At 56.3% G+C, this 23,283-nt stretch overlaps 2 protein-coding genes across 3 annotated transcripts in view; one reads left to right on the top strand and one right to left on the bottom strand.

The window, feature by feature from the left end:
* Positions 1-325: 325 nt before the first annotated feature.
* Positions 326-23,068, bottom strand: CCDC92 (coiled-coil domain containing 92). Of its 2 annotated transcripts, none has more exons than XM_075535067.1 (4): positions 22,947-23,068; positions 3,078-3,224; positions 2,581-2,622; positions 326-1,519 (listed from the first exon to the last, which is right to left on the bottom strand). In XM_075535067.1, exons 2-4 carry the CDS (start codon positions 3,205-3,207, stop codon positions 729-731), a joined length of 963 nt encoding a protein of 320 aa, XP_075391182.1. In that variant the 5' UTR covers positions 3,208-3,224; positions 22,947-23,068; the 3' UTR covers positions 326-728. The 2 variants fall into 2 exon arrangements, with proteins under 2 accessions (XP_075391182.1, XP_075391180.1); XM_075535065.1 differs by lacking the exon at positions 22,947-23,068 and adding an exon at positions 22,632-22,911.
* The window catches only part of ZNF664 (zinc finger protein 664), a 29,402-nt gene continuing 28,948 nt past the window's right edge, over positions 22,830-23,283 (top strand). The window contains exon 1 of the mRNA XM_075535070.1: positions 22,830-22,904. The gene's annotated coding sequence lies outside the window, so the exon portion shown is untranslated. The remainder of the gene's footprint in view (positions 22,905-23,283) is intronic.

Below are 23,283 nucleotides of genomic sequence, written 5' to 3'. Positions count from 1 at the left end.
GGCCCCGCTGAGGCTCCAGGTGTAGATGTGCGTGTGTAAGGCCTCTCAGGCAGCCCAGGTGTGGGCTGGACACCTGACCCTGGCTGGGCTGCCGCAGGGGTGCTAAGCCGCAGCCCTTTGCACAACCCCGCCCCCCTCCCCTGCCCTGCATAAGGCGGAGGGGCAGTGTCCGGTGCAGGCTGGTGGAGCACCCAGACGCCGAGGGACCAGGCCTGCAGCAGCACCCAGGGCCATGTGCAGACAAGGTTAAGTGATGGGCCCCGGGGCCCCTCCCCCATCCCGCGTTTTAAGAAAAGACAAAACAGAAAGGAAGCAGGTTTAGAAAATAAAGTTTGTTGGGCTCTTGAACATGGTGGCTCAAACTAACAAAAAATAGAAAGACACATTCAGGCCTCGTGGGAGAGTAATTTGTCTTATTGAGCTCCTGAGACAACTCGCAAAGCCGCCCTTGTGCGGCCAGGGCCGCCGGGGTGGGTCCTGCGCCGGGACCCCCGGGCGCGGGCGGGCGAGGCCCGAGGCGGGCGGCCGTGGAGGCCCTGGGCCGGCTTCTGCCTGCGAACCAGCGGCCCGGCGGGCGGGCGGGCCCCAAGGGGAAGCGGCAAGCGGGCGGCGGGCGCGCGGCCACAGCGGGGCGTCTACATACTCTGCGCGGGGACACGTCGCGTGGGCGGCGGCGGGGGCAGGAGCAGGAGCAGGAGGGGCTGTGGCATGCACGGGCTGGGGCGGCGTCACACTGCGCTGTCGGCCCCCGAGGGCTTGCGCACCACCTTGCCCGCGTTCACCTGGTCCACCGCCAGCGTCTCCAGCTCGGGCTGCGCCGCCGGCGGGGCGGCGTGCGGGATGCGGTGGGCCACCCCCACGTGCGCCTTCTTGTCGCGAGCCGGGCTGGGCTGCTCGCTGGCCCCGCCGCCGCGGTCGGACGCGATGGGAGGGATGACGAGGGGCCGCTCCTTGACCAGGTGCGCCTCGGCGGACTCCCGGGCCAGCAGGAACGGGGTGGGGTCGGGCATGGCATCCACCGGCTCGCGCAAGAGCAGTCTGCGGCTGTCGGCCCCGAATCTGTAGACCTCCTCAAACTCGGGGTGCAGGGGCGCCGAGAGGCTCTTCTTCATGCGGCGGCGAGGCGTCTCGGGCAGCTTGTCCTTGGGCGGGGCGGGCTTGTAGCTGGCCAGCACGGACCTCTGGGCCGAGGGGCTGCCCGAGGGGCTGCCCTCCGCGGTCCCGCCGGCGCTCAGCAGCTTCTTCTTGGCGGCGTGCAGCTGCGCAGTCAGGTAGGCGATGGTGCCGGCGCGCTGCTCCAGCTCGCCCGACAGCAGGCTCAGCTTGTGGCTCTTGACCTTGAGCTCCTCCAGGTACTTCTTCTCGCGCTCCTTGAGGGTGTTCTCCAGCACCAGGATCATGGCGTTCTTCTGCTCCAGCTCGGCCAGCAGCTCCCGGTTCTCCTGGTCCTGGGAGCGCAGCTGAGCTTCCATGGCCGCGCACTTCTGCTGGAGCTCGCTGCTCCGAGAAGCCCCCTCGCCTGCAAACATGGGCCGGTTAGAGCCTGCAGCCCCATAGGGCCGCCTCCCTCCCGCCTGCTTCAAATGCCACAGAGGGCGGCTTGTGGGCTGGGGACGGCTCTGGTGTCCCTCGCACCCCCTTGCCCCCTCCCCCACTGCGTGCCCACTGTAAGTGCCCTGTGTGCACCTTCCTGCTCTGGCAGAAACAATGGTTTCAAACACGTGCATGCACTGAAGTCAGAAAAGGGGCCCTGGCAGGGTGGGCAGAGCGCTGGGCGGCTGAATGCAAGGAGAGCAGTGGGAAAGCCCAGCCGCCCCTGGCCCCTGGGGGGAAAGGTGAGGCTTTCCACTCCTCTCCAAGTTCACGGCCTCAGAAATGTGCAGGGGGCAGTTCTACTCTGCGCGGACAAGGTGCTAGGAGTTGGAATTGACCTGATGGCAGGTGTCCGGGACAGTACTGGGCCCTTTGGCCCAGGTGTGGTGGTGAAATGGCCACAGCCCTTGAGCAGCTCTGATTGCAACTGTGAGGGGAACTCACACCAACAAAAGCAAGGCCGCCTCACAGTGACCCCCGCAGGGCCAAGCCGAGCTGCCCCACAGGGTTTCCAGGGCTGTTCTCTCGACAGGAGCTGAGAGAACAGGAAGCTGGCCTTTCCCAGCAGCCTCTGGGGACTCTGACTGGGGGTCGATCCAGTCACCTGGTCACTCATATGAACTCTAAGGATACGGGGGTGGGGGGTGGGGTGGCTAGTGGGCCAGATCTACTACTTTGTCCCTGCCTTTTTAGTTCAAATCACACCAGCTGGGTTTCCTGATTATAGAAACAGACATCCCTATTAGAAAAATAGGAAGTCCCGGAAGGCAGATAACAAACTGTCAATATATGCATCAACCAAGAGAAAACACAAGCACTGCCCCCACAGCCGCTTGTTAACATTGGGGGCCGATTCTCTGACAGCGTCCTGGCTGTGCTTCCAGCTCCCGCACTTCCTCCAAGAGTGGCATTTCAGGGGCTGTCGCTGAGACTGGAGAGGGCGGGGGGAAGAAGGTGGTGGGGGGGGGGGGGCGGCAACATTCTTACCTGTCAGTTCCGAACTCTTGAGAGTCAGCTCATATGTTAGGTCTGAAAAACAAATGACAGACAGCAGTTTGTTCTGTACGGGGACAGTTTACTCCCAAACATCCACCAGCTCTGAAAAGGCAGAGCGTGTTCTAAGTAGCCCAAGAGCTGTGCCCACAAAGATGGGTTTGGGCAGCACTGGAGGCAGGTGGAGACCCCTGGGGGAACCCTGCATTGTCCCCAGCAATCCAGAGCTGAGCAGCTTGTAAGGCCGCGCATTCCAAGGTTTGGGTGTAGTCTTGGTGTCCCTTCCACAGGGCTCCACCCAGGGTTTGGCCTCAGTAGTCCAGGGCATTCTCTGCAGCATCACACCCGCTGTGTGAGGCGGGTGTCACACGTGGACCACACTGGGGTGGCAGGAGGCGACCCCTCCCGGTTCACTCTGCCCTTTAGGGAGCACAAGCCTGGTCCTGCCTGATGACTGGCTACTTGTGCCCCACAGGCCCCTGGCCCTGTACCTGTGCAGTGCTGCTGCAGCCGCCTGACCTCAGCGTGCAGCCCCTGCAGCGTGCTGGCGTGCTCCCTCTGCAGGAACAGCAGGTTCTTCTGCGCGCTGTGCAGCTGGTTCTCCAGGTTTGCTGCAGCCATCCTGACATCCAGGTGACCTGTGGGGGACACAGGCTTGGTCATACTGGCCAGAAGGCTCTGGGAACAGAAAGTGCCCTCTCCCCACCTTGGATAGAGCTGGGGAGAGAGACGGAGCCTGAGAGTGGGGGCGGCTACTGCAGTGGAGCTCAGCACAGGGGACCCCACAGCCTTCCCTCATATCTACTGCTCCCCACTTTGGGAGGCCACTGACGAAGAGGCAGGCTGCCAAGCCCAGGGGAACATGGGTCTGTTGAGAGCACTAGTCCTGTAAGACCTCAGCTAGGCCAGCCTGCAGCCAGAACCCCACTGCACCGAGCTCGTGCGGGCCTCCACATAATGAGCCTGGAGAGTGAACGGTGTCCCCAGCCCTGGGCCATCAGCTCGGTCCATTGACAACACCCAAGTGGGACCCAAGGGCACATCCAGAGCCAGGCTGTGCCGAGTGTGCCCTGTGGGATGGTCATCAGCCTCTGTTGACGACAGGAATGAAGTCGTGTCCTTGTTCCTTCTCCCAGGCAGACTCTCGCACCTCTGTTAATTTCCTGCTCACGCTGCGTGTTCAGGAAGTCAACACAGGTGGGAGGCCCTCTGTTCCAAGTCCTGCGGGACAGCGCTGATGTCCCGGCTCAGGCCTGGAGAGGTGCAGACCCCGAGGCTGTCAGGGATCTGATTCTCAGCTCTGGGCCAACCGATACCTGGATGTTAGTTACAGCCTGCCTCCCTCAGGCTCCCCACCTGCCCTGGGGTTGTGGAAGCTGCAAGGAGAACCACGATGGTGTCCCGCCCTGCAAGGGGCGCTGAGGTCAGGGTGGGAAGAAGCTCCCACAGCCTGCCATCCAGCATCTCCTGGCACCACAGCACACGCCACCAAGGAGCTCTTGCAATAGCTGTCTCGGCCAGGAAGTGATAAGGCGAGAGGCTGGTGTGTGTGCGTGGTGGTGGTGGTAGTAGAGGTGGGGAGGGGGCTTGGGGGCTCAGCTTGTGCCTTCAAGGTCCCCTTGGGCCCCTGCAGGTGGTTGGTTCCCTGGGGTAGGCGACATTCTCCCCTCAGCCCCAGGCCCAAGCAGAGGGGCATGCTGCCTGGCCTGGCACAAAGTCGCCCCTAGGAGGCACAGCCACCAGCTCTGATGTTCAAGGGGGAAGCAGAGCCAGGCTCACTTGACCTTTCCTGAAGCTCCTCCTCATCCCAGCACACACCCACTCTCATGGTGGTGCTCCTGGGAGGTGGTTTCCTGCTCCTGCCGCACCCCTGGGCCCCTCTGGCCTCTGCTCCCCAGCTGTCCCTGCTGTCTGGGTGCTCATGGCAGACTTGGCAGTCGGGCTGCCTGCTGGAGAGTGGCACCAGATGGCTTGTTGTGGCAGCCCCCAAGGGGCTTGCATCTGACAGCAGCCCTCTGCCTCATCCCCTGAGCTGGAGAGAGGGTCTCTGGTAGCAGGGCTCTCAGTCAGGGAGAACGGGCCTAAGAGCCCGCAGAGGCACAGGGCTAATTTTAGCACCGGGAGCAAGGCCAAGGCCCCCGGTGCTCATGTGGCAACTATGAATTAGTTATGATGCTCATCATGAATAAGTGATGAGCCCCTTCACCTGGAGGCCGAGGCCTTGCCTTTCTGGAAGGCCTGCTCCCCAGTGGCCCTCTCTGCGGACTCTGGGCTCCTGTGGCCTAAGTGCTGCTGTGCTGGCCCAGGGACAGGGGCCGTGGCTGTGTGCCCGGAGGGAGGAGCAATGCCTCCAGAAATGCTGAAGGTGAAGGACGGCCGGGAAGCCAGCTAGTCCAGCAACATCTTGGCTTCTGGGTGAAGAAACGGAGGCCAAGGCTTGTCTGACCTCACACAACGTGTGGATGGGAAACACACTCTGGAGGTCTCAGGTTAAACAGGAGCCCTGCGGGGCCAATGAAGTCATTGTCGTCCTAGCTCACTCACAGGATTGCTGAACACATCCGGGGTCTGGCACGTAGTAGGGGCTCGATAAACAGTAATGCGGGCTTGGTACTTCATGGAAAAGTCATGGAAACTCACAGGGACAGTCCTTCCCTGTCCTGTGGGGTCACTGTGAGCTGGAATGGGCTCCATGACAGTTTGTTTTTATTTGGGGTGTATGTGGTGTACCTGGTGGCACAGTGGATTAAGCAGCGGGCTGCTAATCACAAGGCCCGAGGTTTATCACCTGTTAGCCATACTGAGGGAGAGAGAGGAGGCTCCTGGAAAGAGTCAGTCTCAGGAGCCCTATGGAGGATTGGGTTGATGTTATTTTAAGTAAGTATCAGTCAGGAGTTACATAAACACACACGGGAGACTTCTGAATGGCAGGACCAAAAGCTAGCTCAAAACCTGGTTGCTGGAAGATTGGGAGGTCTTAAAAGCACAGGGAAGCATTTTCTGGAAGCCTTGGCTTTCTTGGGGGGCGTGCCCCATCCCAATCAACGCAACTCACTGTGACCCTACAGAACTGCCCTGTGAGTTTCCAAGCCCGTAACTCTTTATGGAGCAGAAAGCCCCAGCTCTCTCCTGAGAACAGCTGGCGGCTTCTAACTGCTGACCCGTGGATCGCAGGCCAACACGTAACAACTGCACCACCAAACTCCTGCCACCATCTCGGGAGCCAATAAAGCAGTGGTTCTCAGCCTTCCTAATGTTGCGACCCTTTCATACAGTTCCTCATATGGTGATGACGCCCCCAACCGTAAAATCATTTTCATTGCTACGTTATCACTGTCATTTTGCTGTTGTTATGAATTGGGAAACCCCTGTGAAAGGGTTGTTTGACCCCAAAAGGGGTTGTGACCCAGAGGTTGAGAAGAGCTGCAATAAAGGAAGCCAGGGCAGCACATGAATAAGCAGGAGAGTGGCTTTTTCTTTGGGGGCAGCCCACAGTGCTCTGCATGAGGGTAGAAGGGTCCCAGCTAATGAGGCCTCCAACTCTCAACCCCAAACACCCCCATGGCCGTACACGAGCACGGCTGCGACTCGGAGTCCCCCCCAAAAGCATGCTGTGTGAGTACGCTGCTTCCTGGTGCAGAACCCGGCTGCTGCTTCTGTCTGAGCATGTGTTCCAGCTCGCTGACTCGTGTGGCGTCCGGACAGCCTCAAGAGCTGGGCACACAAGTGAAGCAGGCAAGCAGCGTCAGGAGTTTTTCTGTAAGAATAAATGGCATGACAGTGGAAGCCAAAGGGGGTAGAGTGGGTGCGATTTGTTTTTATGGCTAAAAGAAACCGTGTTTGTCATGAAGTGTTTTGATAAACATAGCAGCTAAAGCTAAGCGGCGAGGAAGGGAGTAGGAGGCGCAGCTGGTGGCTTCTCTGGTATACAGTGGTCAAAAATAACAGTAAAAATTCACACTCATTCAAATGTGGAAACATCGGGTGGAGTTCCCAAGGGCCCTGTCTTCTGCTGGGAGCCCTCCCTGGTGGCGCAGTGGTTACTGTGCTCAGATGCAACCAGGAGGATGGTAACCTGAACCTGGCGAGCCACCTCTGCTGAGCCCTGGTGTCACAGTTGCCACAGGCTGGGCTGCCAATGGCCCCAAAGTCAGCAGTTTGAGACCACCAGCTGCTCCGTGGGAGAAAGACGGATGGGGCTTTCTACTCCCATCAATGATGATCGTCTCAGAACCCCACAGGGCAGTCTTACCCTGTCCTGCACGGTCGCTATGAGTCAGCACTTACTCCTTGGCAGGGAGTTTGGTCTAATGTGGAGACAATTCCAAGGAGGCAGGTGTACCCGTCCATCAAGATGACAGCCCTGCGAATCCTAGGGGCCGGCTCCACTGCGTCCTACACCGTTGCTGTGAGGAGGAGCCTGGGTTTGACTTGGTTTGGGTTCTCTGGCTCGGCAGCTGACATCTTCTGTTACATAGGTATGTCTCCAGAAGCCAAAAGCAGGACATCCCCCACCCCCCCACCCCCGTGGAAACTAGCAAACCTCTCCTTGCTTGCAAGGAAGCTGCCACACAAACCAATGTGCATGTCTGCTGTAAGGGGGTCAGCGAGGCCCTTCTCAATTAAGACGGTACTGAGAAAATGGTGGTGCAGGTCTACGTTCAGTTTTAAAACGGGCCACAAGCTGTACAGAGATGGTCACGTTTCTGTACACACGAGGCCAGAGGAAAGCCAGGAGGACACACAGAATGTTAAAAGCATGGCGCTCTGGACGGTGGAGCGTGGGAGATTCTTTTATTCTATTCTGGTTCAATGTGAAACTTCTTTAATCTCCTTCCATCATCAGATGATTTTCTGCTCTGACCATTTTGTTGATACCACTGTGTTCTTAGAAATGGACCAACCAAACCAAACCCCCTTGTGTCTTGAGTTGGCTGCGACTTAAAGTGACCTTATATCAGGATTCGAGGCCATAAACCATTTTAGACGCAGTCAGTCTCATCTTTCTCCCCAGGAGTGGCTGGTGGTTTTGAACTGCAGTCCAATGCCTAACCCACGGTGCCCCCAGAGTGCCTTTCCCTAGTTGAAGGCATGCTTAAACCCAGACAAAAAGTATTTTAGGTAATGGAGTTTGATACAACAGTGTGGGACACACTATCCTGTGTGGACTCTCTAGGTAGAGTTGGGGGGGGGGCACCTAGTTTTTACTCCCCTCCCCGGAAAATGCAGTTATACAGGCCCCCATCAGGTGGCACAGCCTACTTCAACTGGGACGGCAGCTTCCAGAGTAACCCAAGCAGCTGACAATGCGGGTGGAAAATGCATGCCCTGTGGGTCATGTGAAGATTAACCAGCATGTATTACTTTATAGTCAGAAGAAAAGTATACAATGATTTTCCTTCAGAAAGAGTCACTACAGATGCACTAGGGCAGCGGTTCTCAACCTGTGGGTCACAACCCCTTTCACAGAGGTAGCCCGATTCATAACAGTAGCAAAATGGCAGTGATGAAGTAGCAACAGAAATAATGTCATGGTTGGGGGGTCACCACCACATGAGCTGTAAGAAAGGGTCTCAGCGTTAGGAAGGTGGAGAACCGCTGCACTAGGGGATGATGGTGTCACACTTTAGGCTGGTCCTCCAGTCGTGAGCAAGCCACGGGAAGACGGTATTATGCCCTTCAGCACCCCAAGATGTGCAGAGGATGACTATGAAGGGACAGTCAGTCACTTCCTCTCCTACTGCCTTCCTGGAACCCTCTGACATCATGAGTCAGAGACTGCCCCCACCCCCGAATCCTGCAGGCCACTACCTTCTGGAACACTGTGCAGCCCAATGCTGCTTGTCATGGAGCAGATTGGAGCAGAGCAATTAGATGTGGAAACATGATGCTCGGCCTGTCTGGGAAGCTGGAGCCACGGGGGGCTGAGTGATGGGCTTCTCCGCCAAGCTCTCTGCAGTCTGATGAGCTCATCCTCTAGGGGGCCCTGCCTGGCTGCTCTCTCAGGACCACGTCACATGTCTGGGGCAGCTCCATGTGGATGCTACCTGTATTTCAAGTGGTCTCAGGCCAAGTACCTAAGCTCTTGTCTTAGGACCTCCTGGGAGGGCCCTGGGCCTCAGGCAAACTGGCAAACCCCACGGGGTGGGGGTGGGGAGGATGAAAAGCAGGTGTACCCACACCCACATCCCTCACTCCCCTCCCTAGGAACTAGGAATGGGTTGCCCCAGTGGGTGGGGGCCGAATGCCTGCGCAGTCTTGACCCAGCATCTAGGAGGAGGTGGCTGTACGGTAGAGGTCGCTGGGTGGCTGGGCTGTGCCTGGTAGGGCTGGTCTGGTCTCTCTCTCCCGGGCAGTCTCCAGGAGGACCACTGTGGGGTGAGCATTTCATCATTTATGAAACAGACTGGTTCTTATAACCTTGAGAAGAAAACACTGGCAACTCACTGGACATGCTAGTTGAGAATGTCTAAGAAGTCCTGGTGGCATGGTGGTTACATGTTGGGCTGCAGTCCACAAGGTGAGCGGTTCAAACCCACCAGTCGCTCCTCAGGAGCAAGATGAGGCTTTCTTTTCCAATAAATAGTTAGTCTTGAAAAACTACAAAGGCAGTTCTACCCTGGCCGATGGGGTTGCTGTGTTGGCACTGACTCGATGGCAGTGAGTTTGGTTTTGGGAAGGAGACTGCAGAATTGAGGCTGTTGAATTAAGAGGCTAGCAAAGAGTGCTGACTAGACCATGGACTGCCAGAAACCCGTCGTTCTTGGAGGAAGTGCAGCCAGAGTGCTCCCTAGAATAAGGTGACCAAATTTTAACATTGGTAAAGCGGGACACCAGCAGGACACCATTGATAAAACTCATATCCTGGCAAAATAGTCACAGGGCAGTTGAAAACCGTATACCCTAGCTTGTCATGCATTCTTTCCAAAAATTGGGACATTTTTAAAACGACGTGGGACGTGGGAAAAAATTATTAAAAATCGGGACTGTCCCGCCCAAAGCAGGGTGTCTGGTCACCTTACCCTAGAAGCAAGGATGGTGAGACTTGGTCTCATGCACTCTGTGCATGCCATCAGGGGAGCCCAGTGTCTGGAAAAGGGCACCCTGCTTGGCTACGGGCCGCGTAAAAGAGGGAGAAGTACTCGACAAGGTGGCCTGACACCGGGCTGTAACAGTGAGCGCAAACATAGCAACCAGGCAGGTTTGTGCTGCTGTGCAGTTTGATGGCGCCCAACAACCACCAGCTTGTTGTTTCTTGGGATGACCCTGAGCCCCCAATTTACAGATGTATACCTTCACATTTCCCATGCTCCTTCGGCATGAAGGTACAAGCAGTTGGTATCTCCCCAGCTTCCCCATCTGCCTGTGTGATGCGGGTAAGAAGAGATTTCAGCTGTCCTACCGGCTGACAACGAAGAGCTGCCGTGACTCAAATGCCAAACTGTCTTCGTATACACGTACAAGAGAGGGAGCAGTTCTTAGCCCTTACTACATGGTGGCAACCATCTCAATTGTTTTTGCTAGGCCTGGGTCATGTGCTTACTTGCTTTTAAAAGCCTTTATGGTTTTCCAGATGAACCATTAGGGTGGTCATAGGTCCCCAAACTTTTTGGCCTACCACTACCACTCTTTTCAGAAAACACAAAAAACACACCCACACACCTCACTGACGGCAATGACACACTTTGTACTAGCCTGTACGGCGGGATAAAGTGTAAGTATCTGCTCTTGCTAGGAAGTTTTAGTTGTGGGTACAGCTGTGAAGCACCAGGTCCGCAGTTTAAGCCCCTCAGCTCTTCTGTGGGCGAGAGAGGAGGTTGTGTGCTCCTGTAAAGACGTAGTCTTGGGAACCTAGAGGGGCAGTTCCCGGTCCTGTAGGGTGACTATGAGACGGAATGGACATGGCGACGGCAGAGAATTCGGTTTTGTCTGGTCTGCTTTTGCAGCCCCCTTAGACCTTGCCCAGCAACTGCCTACTTTGAGAAACATTGGCCCAGGTTGTAGGACAGAAAGGTATCCATTAACTGAGGTGCTGCACGCTTGCATCGAGCCATGCTGCAATGGAGTGGTCACCTGCCTATTTAGCTAACCATGGCTTATAGGTAGAGGCGGGATGATCACTCGCTGCACTCACGCCAAAGCACCCCGGGTGCCTCTCATGTGCCCCTCTGCGGCACGGGTCCATGCTAATGCCTTCCTAAGAGTTTAAACGGGGTGAACCTGTGAAATGATCAAACTAGTCCAACAGTAGTGAGTTCGGTGACGGAGTGCACCATGGCCAGGTGTTTTAGCTCCCTTAAGTCACTGCTTACCTTCTGGTGCTCTCTGTGGCTGGCCTCGATTGCACATTTGTTTTTGTGCAGAAACCAGTATCTTTAAACCGAGACACACTTGGTTCATTTCAGAAGTCATGTACCGTGTTCCCAGGTCTCCTCCAAGTCTCCGATGACTTCAGCAATTCCACCTAATGATGCTGGGCCCTGGGACCGTCATCACTTGGTTCGACAGGCCCAACATGGACGACCAGTTCTCTGGAAGCTTCCTTTCGGTTTGCTTCCCAGACTGCCAGGAGAGGGAGGCACATTGTTGATGGCGGCTTGGGCTGGTGGGCTCCCCGCAGGTGGGCTCTCCTCCTCACAATGGTTCTTTTATTATGTCAGAGGCAAGAGAATGCCCAGAACCACACCTTCTAGTACCTTCTGAGTTAAATTCCGGGAAAGGAAGATGGAAAAACCCCCGCAAAGCATCTGCGCATGGAGTGAGGCTGTTGTTGAAAAGCTGAGGTGCAGAGGTAGATGGAAGGGTGAGAATAAAGCAGGCATGGTCTCCCCACTACTGTAGGGCTTGTCTTTGCAGTTGCAGGGCCCTGGTGGTGCAGTGGTTGAGGTGCCTGGCTGCTAACTGAAAGGCTGGCAGTTCAAGGTCATCAGCTTGAACTATGGTAGGAAAGCCTGGTGCTCTGCTTCTGTCACCATGACAGCCGTGGGCAGGTCTACCCTGGCCCACGGGACCACTCAGGCGGAATCTTCTTGATGGCAGTGGGTTTGGTAAGCACTGTGGTTAGGTGCTTGGTTACTAAACAAGAGGTGGGTGGTTTGAACTCACCAGCCGCCCTGAGGGAGGCAGATGTGGCTACCTGCTTCCTTAAGGACTCATGGCTGTAGAGACCCTGTGGGCCAGCTCACCTGCCTTGAGGGCCTCTGCGAGGTGGAATGGGGCCATGCTTGTTGCGACAGCCTTTGGGTCGTCTGAAGCAGGGAGTCGTTTGCACACTGTGGTTGCTGTTGTGGGCGCACAGCTGCCTACCCCCCTAAGGTTCCCCAGGCCGTCCTCCCTCCCCGGAGGGGCAGCGGATGGGCTTGAAATGCCAACGTTTTGTTCGTAGCCAAGGGCTTGTCCACTATACCACCTGGTTGGTTCTGGGACCTACCAGGGCTCTGTTCATCTGTTAACCCAGTAGAAACCATCGGTGACAAAGTAAATTCAGAGGCAAGATGCCTGTATCTCCTGGGTTCTCGGCCATGGGAGGGCAGGGGAGATTAGGGAAAGTGCACCACGTCCTGCTCCGGTGGGAATGCTAGCTTCCAGCTGCCCAGAGCCTCGTCAAGGTCACTGTCCATAGATGTTCCGGCGACTTTTCCCACTTGTGTGGCCCCTTGCGAGGCGTTTCAGCAGGGCTTGCCTAGACCCCGATCAGAGCCCACTGCAGGTAGCTGAAGGAGCCCTAGTGGCCCTCTCGGTTAGGCACTGGGCTGTTAACTGCAAGGCCAGCAGTTGCTTCCAAGGAGAAAGCCCGCTCTTGGATTCACAGCTTCGAAATCCTCGTGTGTATGGGCCACTGTGGGTTGAAATAGTGGACTTTACTTAGCTGTGTGTCCTAATGAGTCTCTGCTAGAGCCACATTGTGGGGACTCAGCCATTTTGGTGTGGCATGTCCAGAGCCCCTGGGTTCTCAGGGCCACAGCCCCCAAAGCTGGGTGTTTCAGCTGTTCCTGTCTGATCCAATGTGTGGGCTGGCGACCACCACTCACACGGGGCAGCCACCCTCCTTTCTGTTTGTGGGAGTGTGAACAGTCCCCCTCAGAAAGAGACCCAGGCGCAAGCCTCGTGGTTCTTCAGGGGTGTGATCGTCATCTCAGGCGAGAGCTGGAGGCGGCCTCATCAGGAGGCGGTGCTCCCACCCAGTTGTGAAAACCGTCAGTAAAGACCGGAGGGCTGCTCTGTGCCCGTGTCTGTGACGATCATCACAGCCTGAGACGCCCCCAGCCTCGGCTTCCCCAGAGCCATTTCTGCCTGATGCCTTTGGAAAGTGCCCTCCTCCAGCCCCAGCCTGTGGTGTGGGGACCAGGCACCTCAACACACAGGGCCACGGCCAGTTCTCAGTGGTTCCCGTGCCCACTAGGACATTCCTCCAGGTATGGGCATTGTGGCATGGGTGGTCATAGGATGGTGCTGACAACTACAGTAGTTGCCCCGTGGCTGGCGCTGGGTGCTGGGCTCTCCCGTCTCTTGTCTGCCTTCAGGACGATGCTGTACGAGCAGCTTTGACGGGACCCCGGGCGTAAGCATGGAGAAGCTGCGGTCTGGAGGTGAAGCATACAGGTGCGCCTCCGTCTATTAGAATGCAGGTAACTGTGTTCTTGACCGACGTTAAGGTTCATGGCAGCACTCAGTTGACAAGTCCACTGGTGCCTTTTCCCCAACAGCATGTGTTCCTTGTACTCCTGCTTATGACATTTCAAAACCTTTTTCATCACCTTATTACTGTACACGTCTTAGACTAGAGTTGGGCATCATTTTTCTAGACCCCAGGAAACCAAACCTGTGGGCCTTGTTTGATGGAGATACTTAATGGAATTTAGTGGTTTCTAACACCTCACTCTTTTGGCCTGTATAGACCGTGGATCTCCCGGGAGCTTTGCCTCCCCCTGGTGGTGGTGTGAGTTCAGCGCTGGAGGGTTGGGGGAGGTGCCCCCTACTCTGCAGGAGAGAGAGGAGACTCTTGGCCCCTGTAGAGAGAGGAAGCCCACAGGGGCAGCTCAACTCAGTCCTGCAGGCTGGTGGTGAGCGTGACTGGGGACTGGGACTCTGGGTTGGCGCAACCCCAGAGTCAGGATTCCATCCTGGGGACCTCTTCCATCATTGTGGTCCAGCTAAGAGGGAACTTGGCTGGCCTAGGCATAGACATCGAGCGGCAGTGAAAGTACAGGCTCAGCACCAAGGCCCAGTTCAGCCAGCCTGCACAGTCCTTGGGCAAAAAGGGCACACTCTGCTGTCTCCTCTGCCCAGAGGGTGGGGGTGGGGTGGGGGGGTTGAAGCAGCATCGCCAACGTAACTGCAGCGCTCATGGAGCTGCTCCGGGACGTAGTGCTGTCCGGCAAGGCGGGCACTGAGAAATGGGGCTTCACAGACCTTTCCAATTCGCTATGCGTTATGATTTAAATGGCCGCATGTGGCCAACGCAGGCCTGATGGCTTTGAACTGTGCTGAGTCTGCTGCTACCGTTGCTGCAGGATGCAGGGTCACCCAGGTGGGTTTCATTTGGTCCCGGAGGCCCCGTTCTGGAGGCGCACTGGTGGCGCGGTGGTCCAGCCTCAGCCAGGAACTGGACGATCGGCGGTCGGAACCTACCGAGTGGCTCCACAGGAGACACGGGCTGGCAGTCCCCTCTGTAAGGAAACCGACTGACTCAAGGGCACCCCCGAGTTTGTGTGGCTTGTGCTTCCTCTGTACCGTCAGGTCCCCTGGAGCTTGTGCTCTAGCTGCCACTGTCAGCGTGCCAGCCCGTGTCACATCTTCCCAGTCAAGGCCGCTATCTGAAATTATCAACAAAGTAAATGCCACAAGACAGGGACTGCTTTGCCTGGCTCTGTGCTACATTCCCCAGCACTAGAAAAACGAACGTCTGCGCAGTACTTCAAGCACCTGGCTGCTAACCAAGAGGTCTGTGGTTCAAACCCCATCAAGCTGCTCTGTAGAGAACAGTGAGTGAGACTCGCGGCCTCAGAAATCCTGTGGGGCAGGTCCTACTCCATCCTGCAGTGTCATCCGCTATGAGTTGGCTGACTTGACAGCAGTGGGGAGGAGCCTGAGCTGGCCCTTCAAGCGGGGTTGTCCTGCAATTGGGATGAGGGGGGGTCTCATTCAATACTTGGCCTGCCTCCCACCCCCAATTAGGAAACCTCCTTTGTGTGGCCGTGAGTAGGAGGGCCCCGAGAGACTGCCCTGCCTGGCCTGCGAATAAGGTGGAGGGAAGGACTGCTAGCGCTGGCATGCTGTCAGGGTCAGCAGGAAGGTGCTGCCCAGTGAACATTCGGATAGCAGAGCAGAGCGAGTGCCCCGCTCCCAGCTGGCTGGCCTCCAGGAAAGGAGGAGGGCTGTGAGTGCCTCCTGTGGGGTCTCAGCCACTGGCCAGCACATGGTGTGCTTTGCCCTCCCACCTGCTGGGAGCCAACCAGGTGGCGGCAACCTCAGATTCAAGGTGTGGCCCTGCCAAGGGCACCCAGCATCCCACTCAGCTTGGCCCCTGTTGAGATGGGAAATTCCAGAAATACTGGTGCAGGGCTTTGGCAGGAGAGTGGGGAAGTAGGGGTTGGGGGATGGGGTACAACAGTTCAGAGAAGAAATGACAAAGACAAGAACAATAGTTTGTCACAAAGTTCTCTTTATTCAGTTTTTTTCCAATTCCCAAACACAACCTGGTTTGTGGATTATAGAAGCTTGGGAGCCAGCAACCCTGTGATCCCACCAAATGCTCATGCCCCTCTGGACATGAAACTGGAATGGGCCGGCCCACCCCTTGCCTTGTCGATCTGCACTAGAGGTAACACGGAGCCAGCGGATCCATCCAATGTGCTGCCAGGGCACTCAGTCTTGTTACAAAGCATTTGGGGCTGTAAGACTTGGGACCAGGATGCAGGGGGAGTTGGCAAAGGTCACCCCCACTGCCTGGAGCTCTCACGCAGACTGTCGGGTCCCTGTGGGCCGGTGATCTTGGCATCCTGAAGGCCAGAGAGCTGATGCTTTTGGATGACAGTGCCAGTGAAGACGATGACGACGGAATAGGCCTGGACTGCCTGGAGAATGAACAGATCTGACTTGGGAAAAGGACAGCAGGAGGCTCCTTTGAAGTGATGGCGGCAAGACACCATCAGAAACAACTAGCTCCTGGAACGGGACACCATCCTTGGTCAAGTAGAGGGTCCATGGCAAAGAGGATGGCTGCAGCAATGGGCTCCAACTCACCCAGGGATGTCAGGGGGGCGTGCAAGTCTGGGTGCTGCTGTCAATCACAACGGACTCCATACACTCAGCAGCAGCAACAGCAAGTGCCCACAAGCAGGGTCCTTGGGAGGAGCTGGAATTAATGACAACAGGGTTTTCCTGGCATCCTCTAGCATAAGGAAGTGGACAGTGGGAACTGGCTGAATAAGGTCTGGTGTGGCCAAGGCTTGCTTTGAAAAGACTAGAACTGGAGCTGAACCCTAGAGAGGAAGAGGGCTGGAGCAGCAGGAAGCACTTCTGAGAAGGAGGTATGAATGAAACTTTAGCTGTAAAGGAGAGATCGCCAAGCTGTCTGACAACGTTCTGGGGAGTGATGGAAAATGAGGCTGGACAGAAGGGCGAGTGTCAGATTTACACTGCATCTCAAAGCCCCTCAGCCAAGTTTAGGTGGGAGAGGGAGCTTGGGGAGGGTGCGAGCCAGAGAGGAAGGCAGAACTGACCCTTGGAGTTCAGTCGGGCAGTGGTGATGGAGGAAGGGCTGCAGGGCAGCTGAGGATTGAGGGCGAACAGAGACTGATCTGTTCTTCAGTGAGCACAGGCCAGGTCCCCAGCTATGCATCTACCCACGCTCGGAAACACAGACGGCCTTGCCCCTCTCCCACTCTCGTGATCCAACTGCGAGGCTGACTAGCTTGCTGAAGGGCCGGCCTGAACACAGAGGGCCTGGGAGAGCGGGCACGGAGCTCTCCCGAGTGTACCCCCACCCAGACAGAGCTCCCCAGTTTAAGTTGCTCAGGGCTCCTTTTTGACTCAGTGCAGAGAGAAGTCTAGTGATGGTCCATAAGACAACTGTTAGGGGGGTGTGGGGGAGGGGGCGGAAATGCAAACACAATTCTGGGTTAAAAAGTTCACTCTGTTGAGTGGAAACTGAAGGGAGTCACACAACGACCAGGCTTATTATTTCCCCAGTGTGGGGCGCTGTGAAGATGCGCAGCTCTCATCTCCCTCTGGACATTAGCAATCGCTGCTGAACCCTTCAAGTGCAAACTTCAGCTTCTGAAAGCTTACTTTTCTAACTGGTTTGTCTCATTTACCCATCTGTTGCTCTAACACACCTCACTATCTCCTTCCATAGCAGGTTGGCTGGAAGAGGGGGTCCTGGCACCATAGAGAATGTCAGCAAGGAGCAACTCCTCAGTAGAAGTCTTTGCCTATCTGAATCCAGCCTGGGACCACCACTGAGACAGGGAACTTGTGCTGAGGGGGGAGACGTTGGTGACTTCTGTGTGTGTGTGTGTGTGTGAGTGTGTGTGTGTGAGAGAGAGAGAGAAAAAAAGAGAGAGAGAGAAAGAGAGAGATCGTTTTACTGATGCAAAATCCACCTATCATACACTTCCCTTGTTAAGAGGCTTTTAAAAAGAGTTGTAACTATATCATCACAATCAGTTCTTGTGCTCCCTCCCCCGCCACATTCACTGTTTGCTCTCTAACCCCCCCCCCGACCCCCTGCATCAGTTATTGCGCCTATGCAGCCACTCCTTCTCCTCTTCATAAACTGGGAAACCTGACATAAACAATAAAAAACAAAATGAAGCAGAAAGAAATAATAATAAAAAGATAAAGGGTAGGAAAGAAAAGCCCACCAGCAGTATCAAAAAGCCACAGAAGCAATTTCTGTGGTGGAACAAGCGAGAAATATGTAAGTCTAGAGCAAAGTCAGGCTGGGTCACAGGGAGGTCAACCTACCAAGTGCTGTTGGTGACTTCTTGTTGAGGGTCCTGGGGAAGAGGTGCCTCACCCCACACTGAGACCTTGCTCTGACTGGCTCAGCACATCATCTACGTTGAATGCCTTTTGTGTATTTTACTCACTGCTCCCCAAGAGAACCTGCCCGGACATGGCTTTAAGGTCGACGCTAGCTACAGTTGATGTTTTGGTCCAGGGGCAGAAAGGATGAAGGTGTTGAAACCACAGGGAGGAGTCAATTAAAGGATGCTATTTGTCAGCTCAATCACGGTGGGGCAGGGGCCCTCATCCAGGAGGGTCTGGGACAACCCCCCCCCCCCCACACACACACACACCTCGAGGCCTCTGGCAACGAGTAGAGATGCTTTGGGTCATTACTGTTGAGAAGGAGGGCATTACTGGCACCTCGTGGGCTGAGGCCAGGGTGCTGGCCTCATACAGTGCGCAGAGCAGTGCCCGCAGGAGCGCGTGGTCTGGCCTACGTTTTGCTATATTTAAGGGGTGGGGGAAATGGTGGCACCTGACCCACAATATCCTCAAGGTCAGCCTGTGGTCCCTCGAGTGTCCACCTTAGCCGGCTATGCAGTAGGGAGATGTGTAACAGTGACACTCCTGCTGTTTCTCTCCCCGACAGATACCAGGGTGGGAGTGTTCATTTGGGGGTGGGGTGGGGGGGACCACAGTGCAGGACGGCGCTCCCTTTTTGTGTACATGGAGTCGCTGAGTTGTCCCTATAACATTATTCTATTTTCAGATGAACAAAGAAATCCTTTAAGACATCTGGACTCCAGCAGACTAATGGACTGCACTCTGAGACCAGAAGACCTAGAAGGGGTCTGGTTACTGCGAAAAGGATCACATTAGGAGGTCCTGGATGCAGTGGGAGAAAATGTGGAACAAAAGGCGGGTTTTATGGCCCTTCATTACCCTTCGGGTCTAGAAACGAAGCCACCTCTTGAAAGCATAATTGACCATGTAACATCGAAAGGGCAGCAAGTACCCAGGGACAACGTTCAGAGGGCCAGGAGGAGGAGGAATGGAAACACTGGGAGGACGTGGGGAAAGGGAGTCCTTTGCGGAGATGACAATGGTTGAGACGCAACTAAGTGAGTCTGAACTGCCGGATGGAAGACTGCTGCGCTCTGTAAACTCTCACCCACTCGAGGAACAAGCGAAGGGAAACAATAAAATTAAAAAAATCCCTAGAACCTCTAAAACTCTCGCTTTCCAACTGGCTGCCTTACTCGGTAAGTTGCTGTTCTGATGGCAGGATTTATGGCAGGACCTACCGTCCTTGCTTATGAAGAAATCAATACCCATGGAGCGCCCCTCCTCTACTTCTGGGTCAGCGAGGAGGACTGAACGTTCCCCTCTCTCCTCGTCAGGCACAAGGTTTCCATAAGCCACAGACCTGTTCAAAACCCAGTGTGAGAGCGAGCCTTTGTCCGAATGACTCATCACCCCACCACATTCAACTGATGGGGTGTGCAGACACACAGCATGAGACCGGCTTGTCTGCTACGAGTGAGCCGGCACACCATTTTACAAAGAGGTGCTGAGGAAATGCACGTACTTCAATACATTTATTCTGATCTTGCCGCTCGCTGCTTCCTCAGCTGGAGAGGTCAAACACTGATTTGGCTCAACTGGCCCCAGGATCACATCTTAGTCCAGTGGCGCGGGCATGTGTCGTCTGTCCGTCAGTCTGCCTCAGAGAGCCCAGAGGACAGTGTGGGACTGTCTGGAGGGGTTCTCGAGGCTGTAATCGTTGTGGCTTGTACTCTTGCTCACAAAACAACGATGCTCCAGGGTTTCCTAGGCCGGGACCTTGATGGACGGAGCCCTGGGGGTGGTGGTTAAAGGGCTTGGCCGGTAGTTTCAATCCTTGAGGAGTTCCAAGGGGGAAGGATGGCTATTTGCTTCCATAAAGACTGACAGCTTCGGAGACCTTATGGGGCGGCTCGAATGTCCTCCAGGGTCCATGTGAGCTGGACTGACGGGACACAGTGAGCCAGGACTGGCTTTTCTAGTGTTTACAAGAAACTGTGCTCTGTCCCTTGGTCAGACTGGAGTCAACCTCATGGACCCACCTACGAGATGTGAGGGAGCTTCAGAGCAGCTGTGGGAAGGGTCCGTGCTCTTTTCATTCCGTTTCCCCAGAGGCTTCCTGGAGCCCTCTCGGGTGTCAGCGTCGTTAGTGTGTAGACTGAACTTTGTGATACGGGCCAGGTGGTCAAGAAGCACAAAATCACCAAGGCTGGCATTGCCTCAGTCAGCCACATCACCTCAGTAGGCTGTGCTCCTGCTTCTCCCCAGACGTGTCTCCTCAGGTTGCCAGCACAGATTCAAAGGCGGTGCAGGTGTCATGGGTGAGAGGTGCGGTTCACTGGGGGTGGACATAGCTGGGCTTTGCACAGTGATATGTGAGACACCCTTGAGTAATAGCTAATTTCTAACATTCTAACCAAGGGGGCTGCAGCGTCTAAGGAGCTGGCGCCAGAAGCCTCCCTTAACTGGTGTCTCTTCATAAATAGTTTCAGCAAAGGCAGAAAAATCTATTCACCTTCACAATCTGCTGACGCTCAGAGAACACTGACATCATTCCCTTTTTAAAAAGATCTTTAAAGAACAAAAAGGCCGCCTCTGCTGGCCTCCACAGAAAAGGGTAATTTCCCCCTTGATTACATGTTAACTGTAAAAAAAACAAGCTGTGGGAAGACAAAGATCATTCATAATTAAAGAGTTTCTCGACAAACTGAGGAAGGTGCAGGTGTTTCAGCCCCCGGGAGGCCACCATGTAAAGCGGAGTCGAGTTCTGTGAATCCAGGTTGGCTTCCACCCAAGTCAAAACCTTCCACGGGGTTGGGCGGTGTCCGGGACCTGGTTTTGCCCACAACTGTAGCGCCCGCGGGAGAAATAAAAAGGAGCCACAGAGCTTGAAGGGAAACGCGGGAGTTATCAAATCCATCCGTGACCAATGCCCACTCCATGGGGTCTCCTACTCCAGCCTAAGTGAGGCTAACAAGAAGCCACTCCTACCGCGTGAGAACCCACGTGAGCACAGGGTCTGGGAAGGAGAGGCCCTCCCCCTGGGACTGGCGCTTCGCAGCATAAAGCACTTGACTGTGGAGCACTATTAGGAGAGGCAGGAACTGGCTTCCCGTCACTACTGCTTGTCCTCCTGCGTGTGCTCAAGGCAGGGCTCTAAATAAAGCTCTGCGCTGCCAGGGGGGATCTTCGACCATCAGAGGATGAGAGCTTGCCTGACACAGGACACTGAGAAGGTGACAGCAGGCACCTACCTGGCTGGTCTACAACTTCCCCTTGATTCTATCAACCCCCTGCCAAGGGGCTTCACACATTCCTTCCACTTCCCTACCAGCTTTCTGAAGTCCCCTTGACTCTGTGCCTGTGCATACATACAGGTACATGGGACCCCTGCCCTTGAAGAGGAGTTAATGAAATTCAGACGCAACTGCCTATCGTGTGGCAGCAGCTACTTATGGGTAGCTGGTGCCTAACAAAAAACTGTCCCTGCTCTATTTTGCCAGAAATAAGGGAAGACGCTCTATAATGGACACGTATTTCTTATATCGCAACCACACTGTTGCTAATCACGGCACTCTTGCAAATGTATTCCACCAGATAAACCGCTGCGTCCTCCCTCCCTCCTCCCGCCACGCCCCCCCCCCCCATGGTGTGTTAACCTGAATGCTTCCAAAGCAGGAAGATCAAAGGGACTTAGCAGCTCTAGAGGAATGACCACCTATTTTTAAGTGAAAGCATTTGCTTTTTTAAAAAGAGCATTAAAATCTAATTTCTAACAATCTAAAATCGAACAGTTCTCGTATGTTACAAACCAGATCTCTCAACACTTAAAGAACTGTCCTTTGAATTTTAAACCTATCCTAAGGAAGCACGCCGAATCATTATATTCCATCAGAGTCGTGTTGAAGGGTTCGCCCATGATATACAACCGAGCCCCAAAGCGTTCTTCCAAAGACTATGTCGCATCAGCTAAACGTTAAGTGACGAGACACAAACTGCCAAACATCTTCAAAGAGTCCTATCAAATACTACCATCTTAATTCATTGGCAAGAAAATGCAGGGAGCGGGGAGTTCTTGATTGAGCCCCTTTCGTTAAGAATAAGGAGGCTAAATTTCAAACGCCAAAAAATAAAATAAAAAAGAAGTTTTAAGGCAATTGCGGCGGTAGCACTCTTACAGGTTTCTGGATGAAAGTACTACAACTGAACGGCTTGGCTTTTGAGACGGAGTCATTGCAGCCTACATTTACGGGGCGGAATTTCCCCCCCGGCTCACCTCCTCAGCCACCTCGTTTTTTTGGAAGCGATCGCGCAGCTAAACATCCTAGCTTGCGATTAAACAGCACAGGGCCGCCCGAATCCCTAAATTAGACCAGAGTCGCTCGGGACCAGGGCTGCGGGGCGGAGAGACCAAGCCCGGATTTCGTGAATCACAAAGCGGAGCTGGGAGAGTACACCAAATCCTTCCAGCATCCAAGCCCACAGAACAGAAAGGGCTCCCAGGTAGAGTACTTACGTCAGCAAGTGACCGGCAAGGCGCCCAGGCAGCGCGGCGGGAGGGTCTCCCCACGTCCCCAAGGGACCCCACGCACGTGCGCGGCGGGGTGCTCCAGCCGGCCTGCTCCCGCAGCATCCCAGACAATGCCGGGCTGGGCCCCGGGGCGCTGTCGGTCCACCTGCAATGCGGTACCCGCGCCCTGCTGTCCCACCCGGGATGCTGGCGGAGGCGCCCCGGTGCCCGCCTCCCCGGTCCCATAGGCTCGGATGCGCGGAGCGACGCTACGCAGCCTGGGCCAGGGCCCGGCAGGGGCGCCCCCGCCCCAAACGCGCCGCCCCGCCTGCGGTGGCCGCTCAGCTCGGCCCCTCATCCCGTTACTTCCTCATCTCCAGAGCGGTCTCCGCGCAGGGGGCGCCATGGGGGTGAGGCTGGCGGCGCCCCGAGTCCCCTGTCCCGGGGCGCGGCGGCCCTCCTCTCCGAGACAGGTGCCGCAGCCCCCCCGCTCGCGGTCCCGCAGGCGCCGCCTCACCTGCGGGCGCAGCCGTAGCGGTCCTCAGACGACTCCCCCCTCGGCCTGGCGGAGCCGGCGGGCGGGCGGCAGCGGGGGCCGGCGCCCATGGGCGGGGCTGCGCGAGTCCGGCCTCTCCGCCGGCCGCCGACCGAGGTCAGCGGGCGCCGCCTGCCGAGCGCACCCCGCTCCCCGCCTCCCAGCGCGGCCGCGGTGCACCCTGGGAGTGAGCCGCGGCGCCAAGGGCCTAGCTCCGCTGACGGGAGGGCGCCTCAGGCGCCGGCGCGGCGGCGGGTCTGTGTCAGCGGGGCGGGCGGGGCGCAGATCGATACTCACTTTGTTGGGAGGGGGCGACGCCCCCCTCCCCCCAGCTTTGGCGGGGCGGGGGAGCGGGCCGAGGGGAGGGAGGGTCTGGCCGGTGTGACGCAGGCGCACAGCTCAGGTGCGGCCGCACTGCGGTTGCCCTGGGTAACGGGGGGGGGTAGGAGCGAGGAGGCCAACGGGAGCGCGCGCGCAACCGGTAGGGGTGGGGGAGTAGCGGGGGCCAGCCCGGACGGACCGGACGCGCGCGCACGCGCGCTCCCGGGCAGGCGGGCAGGGGCGGGGCGAGCTCCGGGCGGCGCGCATGCGTGCGGCGCCCGCTCCCCCGGGGGCTGGCCGGCTTCGTGCGTGC

The sequence above is a fragment of the Tenrec ecaudatus genome, chromosome 16, assembly GCF_050624435.1.
Source record: "Tenrec ecaudatus isolate mTenEca1 chromosome 16, mTenEca1.hap1, whole genome shotgun sequence".
NCBI classification, from domain to species: domain Eukaryota; kingdom Metazoa; phylum Chordata; class Mammalia; order Afrosoricida; family Tenrecidae; genus Tenrec; species Tenrec ecaudatus.
The sequence above is the reverse complement of the archived record's forward strand: the minus strand, read 5'-3'. Positions and strand labels throughout refer to the sequence as shown.